The sequence below is a fragment of the Sinocyclocheilus grahami genome, unplaced genomic scaffold (assembly GCF_001515645.1).
Source record: "Sinocyclocheilus grahami isolate Dianchi unplaced genomic scaffold, SAMN03320097.WGS_v1.1 scaffold11.1, whole genome shotgun sequence".
Classification (NCBI taxonomy): domain Eukaryota; kingdom Metazoa; phylum Chordata; class Actinopteri; order Cypriniformes; family Cyprinidae; genus Sinocyclocheilus; species Sinocyclocheilus grahami.
In genome coordinates, this window is record NW_015505190.1 from 1320963 (window position 1) to 1330870 (window position 9908).

The 9908-nt window shown below is 37.4% G+C and overlaps 1 protein-coding gene across 1 annotated transcript in view; it reads right to left on the reverse strand.

Annotated features, from left to right (window-relative positions):
• Nucleotides 1-4071, reverse strand: part of rps19 (ribosomal protein S19) — a 14891-nt gene extending 10820 nt beyond the window's left edge. Inside the window, exons 1-2 of the mRNA XM_016285533.1 lie at nucleotides 3973-4071; nucleotides 3750-3850 (exon numbers count right to left, since the gene is read on the reverse strand). Coding sequence (XP_016141019.1) covers nucleotides 3750-3850; nucleotides 3973-4049 — 178 coding nt within the window. The 5' untranslated portion in view covers nucleotides 4050-4071. The remainder of the gene's footprint in view (nucleotides 1-3749; nucleotides 3851-3972) is intronic.
• Between the last annotated feature and the right edge of the window lie 5837 nt (nucleotides 4072-9908).

Genomic DNA, 9908 nt, shown 5'->3' on the forward strand with positions numbered 1-9908 from the left:
ATTAGTCAAGTAGTTCACCTGTTTCGAGTCTTCTGGTTTTTCTGAGTGGTTCGTTCATCACGTGACAGACCTATAAGCTTAACCTATACAGTCTGAGCCGGAAAGAGACTTGATAACCAACTCTTTATTACCTTTGTTACTATGTAAAAATGTAAAAGAACCATCATGACAGAAATTCACACATTCATAAACTGTAAGAAGTAAAAAGCTACAATTTGAGACCAGAAACGCATCACGTAACTGCAAGAATATTATAATTATGATGATAATACTACTAATAATAATGACTATGCACCTGTTTGTAAGGAAGCTTGTAAATTAACTAATTTCTCTATCCAATGCCGTCACATCACGTGACAAAAGAACGAACGATTCAAAAGACTCGAGAGATTAACTAATCAATTCTCTTTCCGGCTCAGACTGCATAGGTTAAGTTTATGGGGCTGCCAAGTGATGAACGAACGAATCAAAACCGAAGACTTGTCAGATAGGAGGTGAGGTGAGCTAATCGTAGACTGAAGACCCAGGTAAACAATGAATTAATCTTGTCTGTTTCCTATAGAATTATAGTTTTGTATTGTTTGTAGAATTATCAACGTTTGCGTTAGTAGACGTGTTAGGGAAGTAACACGTAACATTTTAGTTACGAAATGAAATGACAAGAAAAAAAAAGATGAGTTCATTTTGCTGAACGAGACTCAAAGGTCTGAGTCGGTAAAATTATCCGAACTTCCCATCACTATTCTGTAGAGTTACACTCACGAGACTTCACAGAAGTACATTATTTCCACATGCTTTAAAGCCTTGCCGGTTAAACATTTTATTTGCGTGCTGTTCTAACATGTGCTTATTCAGAGCGCGTACACCCGAAGCGTGGGTACACTGAAAGAGCGGTCAAACAGCCCCTGATTACTTATCTTAAAGGGGTCATATGATGCGATTTCAATTTTTCCTTTCTCTTTGGAGTGTTATAAGCTCTTGGTGCATAAACAAGATCTGTAAAGTTGCAAAGACTAAAGTCTCAAATCCAAAGAGATATTCTTTAAAGTTGGGCAACTCCAACTTTGCAAGGACAGTCTGGCAATTGATGACTCGCAGCCTGTAAGTAAGTTTTTCCATTTAAAGAATTTGCCACTGACGATTCAAACTCGAGTTTTGAGCAGTGTAGAGTAGCGCTTGTTTGCCGTTTCTCCGATCACAAATGCAGACATGGTTTTAGGTTTACACAGCGCGATATGCAAGGCAACGTGTAAAAAGACAGTATAAGTCATTATAATCCATAATTATGTCCCCACTGGATGCAACGAATGCCTCGTTTGTAATGGGTTTTACTGGTTTTGTCTCATGCATCTGTTTGATGCACAGGCGCTCGTCACACACATGGCCTTCACAATATGGTAGGGGCGTAACATTTCAGTCACACGCTTGAGATATTCGGTCAATCACAATGCACTGGATAGCTGGCCAATCAGAGCACACCTCGCTTTTCAGACCGATAAGCTTTGTAAAAATCGACGCAATAAGCAATACAAGCAATTTACTGAGAAAAAGCAAGGCAAACGTTTCGGTCACATGTTGACCATTTTCAATGCCAATCTAACAATGTTAGAACTAGGAGCCATCTTAACTTGAGGAATCACATGATAATTAAAGAGAACACATGATCAATCAGGACACACACTGATCCAAAAAATAAATAAAATATAAAAATAAAAAAAAAACAATACCAAAAAAAAAAAAAAAAAAAAAAAAAAAAAAAAAAAAAAAAAAAAAAAAAAAAAAAAAAAAAACAAAACCAAAAAAAAAAAAAAAAGAAATAAACAAATAACCACAATGTGTGTATATGTAAAGCAATGGATAATCTACATCAAATTGATTGGAGAACAATGGTTTTCTGTTGTAGTTAAAGTACAATTCATAAAAAACAAGACAATTGAAGTTCTTCATTTAATCCCTTCGGATATACACAGTCCATATAATAGATCCACTTAGCTTCACCCTGTAACAGCTTTTTGTTAGAATCACCACCTCTTCTTGAACTGGTCAATCTCTGAATTCCTGTAAATCTCATATCACTAAGTTTATGGTCAGCATCTGCAAAACGCTATTTTGGTATTATGTGTTATAATTTTTACATTTTTTCTTTTATTTTGGATCAGTGTGTGTCCTGATTGATCATGTGATCTCTTTAACCATCATGCAATTCCTCAAATTAAGATGACTCCTAGTTCTAACATTGTTAGCTTGGCATTGAAAATGGTCAACATGTGACCGAAACGTTTGCCTTGTTTTTACTCAGTAAATTGCTAATATTGCTTTCATCTCGCTTGTGCCTCTTTGATAGCGTGCAGACTTTTTTCCAAGCTCTTCACCTTTGGAATAATGTGGGTAACCAAACAGTTGCTGGTCCCCCACTGACTTTAATAGTAGGAAGAAAAAAAATGAAAGTCACTAGTTTCCCACATTCTTCAAAATAATGTTGTATGCTCAACAGAAGAAACAAACTCATTCAGGTTTAAAAACTCAGTGAGTAAATGACCATTTTCATTTTTGGGTGAACTATTCCTTTAATGTTAATAAAATAAAACACAGAGAAAAATAACTGCTGCTCTTGACTGAAGAACTTGAAGTTGCTAAAGTTCAGCAGTAATAAAATAAGTTGAAATTTTCAACAACTTTTTACTTTATATCTTTTTGCACCAAATAGTATCGATAAAATGTAAACGATACCCATCCCTAATCTTGCTGCATACAAAATACATGCATTTGAGCGGTTAAATGCATTTAATGGCCAAAATGCACACCATAGCAATATATGAATGTAAACTTTGTTGGTCAACCACCATACGTTAATGTAAACAGGAACATTTTGTGGATATTTTGAAGAGTGTTTGGTGGATATTTTGAAAAATTTAAGTCAATGGGAACTGAAGCTGTTTTGTAATTAACATTCTTCCAAATATCTAAGTGTTCCGCAAGAAAATAAATAAATGTCATACAGGTTTGGAACAACATGAGGGCAAGAAAAAAAAACTTTTAATTTTCGTGGGGTAAAGTATCTCTTAAATTTTAAATAAAAGGCCTATTTCGCTGCACATTTCACCAATAAATTGTTTTCTTGAACACTTGATACTGCTGGTACTTGAAACACTTGGTACTTGAACTTAAAGCATTTGTCTATAAAAGTCTATATTGTTTTTTTTTTATATACACAGTTGCTTTCCATTTCTGACCGGTTTACATCACTACTTACTGAAAACAACAATGTAATAATTGAGAAACACTTCGAAATGTTCAATAGCATATTAGTGTTTACTATGATTTTGAAATTATCAAGAACCATGAAACCATGTCTTGGTATCAAGACAACATACAAATTAAAAGTTCATTAGGGACAACACTGACGTGTATACCTCAAATATTTACAAGATATTTCAATTTAACACAACTGGGACCAAAATGAGGATCTTTTCCATAAAGACCTGGCACATAAATACTGACTGTAAGACCTATTTACTAGCTTCTGACAGATTCAGATTATTACATATGATTACCCAACATAAATATATTGCACATCCCCAGCAGAAAGCATAGTGTGGTGCATGGCTAAAGTTAACAGATGCATAGCCAGCATCCTGGTTCTACAGTACGAGAGGTTCTGCTTGGATGGATTTGCACAAAGTGCAAAGCATTAAAGTCTTGCTTTCATGCATGTCCATGAGCTTTTATAAAATACACATCACACTCACCAGCTCTGATGTAGAACCAGTTCTCGTCGCAGGGAGCCAGCTCTTTATGCTTGGCCAGCTTAACAATGTCAACCCAGTCTGGCACCTTCAGCTTCCCCGACCTGTCAAAATACCAGGGTTCAAAATGAGCTTCAGTACTCACAGCCAAAACTATTTTATCATGGTGTCACAAGCTTATAAAAATAAGAACATAATCACTGAAGACAACGACAGTTGAACTGACTTCTTGAGGAAGGCTGCCAGCGCGCGGACAAACTCCTGCTGGTTGACGTCTTTCACTGTTACACCACCGCCTGGCATCTGAAAACCATAATCAATTATGAATTAAAATCACATACAGGTATTTAACAGTTATTTCCAACCAGAGCAAGTCACGTCACACAAAACGTTTAGCTAGCTAACATGAATAAGCTATATTTGAGAAAGCCAAGAGACAGCGTATATTGCAGAAAACAATAATATCAACTTATTGTTAAAAGTATAATTATAACAAAATAAACGTAACAACTCAGTTTTGTGCGTTCAGAAAAGTTTTTCCTCTACAATGAACTTTTTTGTGGTTCCATGAATGTTAAATGTTCTTCATGGAACCATCAATGCCAATAAAGAACCTTTATTAGTAGAACCATTTTGGGTAAAATGGGTAAAAATAATATTTTTTTTTCTAATTGAGAAAACCATTTCTAATAATCTTAAGAACCTTCTGTGCACTGAAGAATTTCCATAGATGTTAAAAATTCTTAATTGAACAATAAATGCCACAAATAACCATTATTTGGACCATACCATTATTTTTAATAACCATTAAAAAATAACCACATGTGCCTGTATATGACTTACACAGGTCTTTTGTCATGTGCATCAGCCACGCAGCCTGCATGCAGGTGGGACCTTGATCAATTCACAGTATGCCCATCACTGCATCCATCACTTTAGACCAGGGGTGCCCAATCCTGTTCCTGGATATCTACCTTCCTGCAAAGTTCAGTTCCAACCCTGATCAAACACACAGGACTGGGCACCACTGTTTTAGACCAAGGGGGTCCAATCCTGCTCCTGCCGGTTGATGTCCTGCAGAGTTTGACTTCAACACACCTGCCTGGGAGTCTGAAGGCCTTGATTAGCTGGTTCTGGTGTGCTTGGTTGGAGCTAAATGCTCCACACTTTTCATATTTCTGGGGTTCTCAGAAACAGAAGTCGTCATAGCCGGGTAAACTTCTAATGTAATTTTTGAGTTTCCATTTGCTTTAATAGCAAAAGAAAAAATCCACAATAACAAGAGCAGTTCATTTTTTTTCATGCAGTGAGGAAGAAAGTTTTTCCTCTACAATGAACTTTTTTGTGGTTCCATGAATGTTAAATGTTCTTCATGGAACCATCAATGCCAATAAAGAACCTTTATTAGTAGAACCATTTTGGGTAAAATGGGTAAAAATAATAATTTTTTTTCTAATTGAGAAAACCATTTTTAATAATCTTAAGAACCTTCTGTGCACTGAAGAATTTCCATAGATGTTAAAAATTCTTAATTGAACAATAAATGCCACAAATAACCATTATTTGAACCATACCATTATTTTTAATAACCATTAAAAAATAACCACATGTGCCTGTATATGACTTACACAGGTCTTTTGCCATGTGCATCAGCCACGCAGCCTGCATGATCAATTCTCAGTATGCCCATCACTGCATCCATCACTTTAGACCAGGGGTGCCCAATCCTGTTCCTGGATATCTACCTTCCTGCAAAGTTCAGTTCCAACCCTGATCAAACACACAGGACTGGGCACCACTGTTTTAGACCAAGGGGGTCCAATCCTGCTCCTGCCGGTTGATGTCCTGCAGAGTTTGACTTCAACACACCTGCCTGGGAGTCTGAAGGCCTTGATTAGCTGGTTCTGGTGTGCTTGGTTGGAGCTAAATGCTCCACACTTTTCATATTTCTGGGGTTCTCAGAAACAGAAGTCGTCATAGTTGGGTAAACTTCTAATGTAATTTTTGAGTTTCCATTTGCTTTAATAGCAAAAGAAAAAATCCACAATAACGTTTCTATGACTTTACAAAAAAAAGAGAGATTGATATCATTCGTCAGGAGAGAGAAAGATGTCAAATTTATCTCTGTCACTTCCTCAGCATTATTTTAAAAACACACAGCAGCGTTAACCAGTTTTCTTCAATTTAATGTCAAGGAAAACACAAAGTATAGTGCTATAAATGTCCATTACTTTTTTTTAAAGGATAATATAAAAAGCTAGATACTATGTTAATAACCATTGAAACATGTCATCACAATTGTGAAAAAGGTCTATTGTGCTGGGGTCAGTATGACCAGTATGCTTGAAATACTGGTTAAATCAGAGGTCTTCAACCCTGCTTCTGCAAAGTTTATTTTCAACCTGCCTCAGCGCACATGTCTGTGTATTTTCAAGAAGAGCTTGATTCGCTTCTTCAGGTTTGTTTGATTAGAGCTGACACTAAATTCTGCAGGACAGTGGGTTCCCAGGAGCAGGACTGAAGACTTCTGGGTTAAACTATTTATTTTTTCTTCATCTGACTTTTTCTCATTTAGGGTCATGAGTGTATAGGCTACATGTAAAGTTTTGACACATAGATGTCTTTTGGAAAGGCTGTACAAATTTTGGATGCAGGTGGGACCTTGATCAATTCACAGTATGCCCATCACTGCATCCATCACTTTAGACCAGGGGTGCCCAATCCTGTTCCTGGATATCTACCTTCCTGCAAAGTTCAGTTCCAACCCTGATCAAACACACAGGACTGGGCACCACTGTTTTAGACCAAGGGGGTCCAATCCTGCTCCTGCCGGTTGATGTCCTGCAGAGTTTGACTTCAACACACCTGCCTGGGAGTCTGAAGGCCTTGATTAGCTGGTTCTGGTGTGCTTGGTTGGAGCTAAATGCTCCACACTTTTCATATTTCTGGGGTTCTCAGAAACAGAAGTCGTCATAGTTGGGTAAACTTCTAATGTAATTTTTGAGTTTCCATTTGCTTTAATAGCAAAAGAAAAAATCCACAATAACGTTTCTATGACTTTACAAAAAAAAGAGAGATTGATATCATTCGTCAGGAGAGAGAAAGATGTCAAATTTATCTCTGTCACTTCCTCAGCATTATTTTAAAAACACACAGCAGCGTTAACCAGTTTTCTTCAATTTAATGTCAAGGAAAACACAAAGTATAGTGCTATAAATGTCCATTACTTTTTTTTAAAGGATAATATAAAAAGCTAGATACTATGTTAATAACCATTGAAACATGTCATCACAATTGTGAAAAAGGTCTATTGTGCTGGGGTCAGTATGACCAGTATGCTTGAAATACTGGTTAAATCAGAGGTCTTCAACCCTGCTTCTGCAAAGTTTATTTTCAACCTGCCTCAGCGCACATGTCTGTGTATTTTCAAGATCTTGATTAGCTTCTTCAGGTTTGTTTGATTAGAGCTGACACTAAACTCTGCAGGACAGTGGGTTCCCAGGAGCAGGACTGAAGACTTCTGGGTTAAACTATTTCTTTTTTCTTCATCTGACTTTTTCTCATTTAGGGTCATGAGTGTATAGGCTACATGTAAAGTTTTGACACATAGATGTCTTTTGGAAAGGCTGTACAAATTTTGTTGACTTGACCCGCATTTGGTTTCTATGCAATTCACAAAAATCAGCTGAAAAACAGCAAAGATGCAGGTAAAAACAACAACAACTTGATTGTTGCTTGTCAAAGACTAAAATATAAAACACATCAGAACTTAAGAAATGTAAGACTTGCGGTTTACACAATTAAAGACATTTCAATCGCTTTAATCTTCTTTATTCAATTTAATCAGACTCTTCATTCAATCCTCTGAAACTTCTGAAGGAAGCTATTTCTTCATCTATTTGAGTTTCACAGTCAAAAAATCTGTGAAATTATGTTTTTGTTAGTTTTCTGGCTCCCTATAGTCTGTTGCAACATTGAAAGTAAATGTGAGAACCCCATTTTCTCTCACAAGAGTTTGTGAACCAGACAAAAAAAAATAAGACCGAAATAAATACTATTTACACTAGTACACATTGTGTTAGATAGGGCCTAGTTACTATACTTGTAGTTATTTGCACACTAGTCTGTCTACAAGTATGTGAGTCAGATTGACCTCTAACACAAAGGGTCTATTTTTTAATATAAGGAGTTCATATTTTCTCATATTTTATAGGCTATTCTTTGTCTCTGACGAGCTGCAATAGAGGTTACACGTTTTAACATGACGTGAGTGTTTTTCATAGAGGTGATTTTTTGACAAATTGCATGGAAACCAAAGGGGGTCATTTTGACCCACAACACAAATATGCCCCTATTTTCAAAACAACAGGAGGTCTAGAATACTTTCCTAACCTTAAGACTTTCTTGTGAAGTTCAACAGATGCATTGTGTATTAGTACAACTTGTGTTGCTTTTTCTTAAAGAAAAGCAATGAAGCAGCTTTATTGAACCGTGGTAGAAATCTATAATTTCATACCCTGCTGAGAACTGAATTAGTTCATGTGCATCAACACCTAAACTCCCAAACAGATAAGCGCTTCCTCTCCCCTTCATTCTTCTTTCACCCCAATCATTCTTGCCATATCTGTTTACTTTAAAGATAGAGTCCTGGCCTGCGCAAATCGGTGCTGATGTGTGTGTGTCTGTCTCAGACTGTGCATATCTAAAAGTGTGTATGTGAGCTGGGGCCTTTATGTGTTCCTGAATGAAATTGATGTAGGCTATATTTATGGTGGCGAGGCTGCCCTTTGTACTGGCCAGATGGAATGGGCAGTTTTGCTCACACACTGTACTGAAGGGAGGAGTTGTGGTAAAAATGGTTTATGTTGATGTGTTCGCTCTGTCCATCCGCTCATTTGAGACCCACGGAATGAGCTTTGGGTGACGGAGAAAACTCTGAGCTGACAGATTTGTATTTATCTTCGCGTCCAATTACGGTATTTCAACAACTTGTTTCTCTCACCTTTTATTCAGTCGTAAACGTGCTGGTTTTTTAATTAACACATTTCCTGTTATTTTCGGCAGTGGAGGGCCGTGAGTCTGCGAGTGTTTGTTGTATCATTTGGACTCATAGGCTAGTTGATTAGCCGGAGAAATTAATTGTGCGGCGAGTGAAGTGCAGAAGCATTACAATGGGAGCGGCACAATGAGACGACTTCTAACTTTTACACCATTAATTATTTCAGCTAATCAATTTGTATGAGTGGGGAAAACAATGAAAGAAGAGCAGACCCAGCGGCCCAGCCCGCGCGTGTGAGGAGCACTGGATTACAGAGAGTGTGCAATCATTGTTCATTACTATGAAGCACTCACGGGCGTTCTCCGACTGATTACTGTCAGTGGCTGTTGAAAAGGTCAAACTCATTATGATAAAGAGACAGGTGGCATACTGAAGCGTTTCGGGGGATATTTTAACAGCTTTTTTTTTTATCGCAAATATGTATTTTCCTTTGTCTGTGCACAAAATGAAATAACCTGTCTGTCAGGGCAGCGAAGCAAGTACGTGATCGGGTTGTCGTAGCGGCTGTTGCTGTGTGCGTGACTTTGCAGGCTTGTCCACGCTGTAGTTTGTGATCACATCCGCTGTATGGATGCACTGTCACAGCAATGTCCGCTAACCTTTTCAATGGAGTGTAGCCTAAACCAGTGTTTCCCAACCGGGGTGCCGTGCAAAAAATCATTTTTTAATATTTTTAAATTGCTAAAATGTTCAAAAAAGCATCTATTATATAATATTAATTTCTGATGTCACCAATAATTAGGGATGCACCGAAATTTCTGCTGCCGAACATTTCCCGCTCTTTGCGTGCGCTCCGCTCAGTCGCTCCACTCTTATACCGTTCATGCTCATCGGAACAGCAAAGTCCACTCAAACATTGAGCCGACAGGAAACATCGATGTAGTACAGTATTGTTTCTGTCTGCAATAGCCCTACTGTGCTGTAACATGGTGTGCTATATGAGCAACTCTGGTAACGCTGCCCTCTCATTCATTGATCTGCTAACCGCTATGTTGTGCTCGCCTGTTCTGATAATAATAGCTTTCTAGGACTAAACATTATTTGGATAATTGGTAAAAAATAAAAAAAAAGTTAAATATCTTAACCCTACTGTTAGACCTACC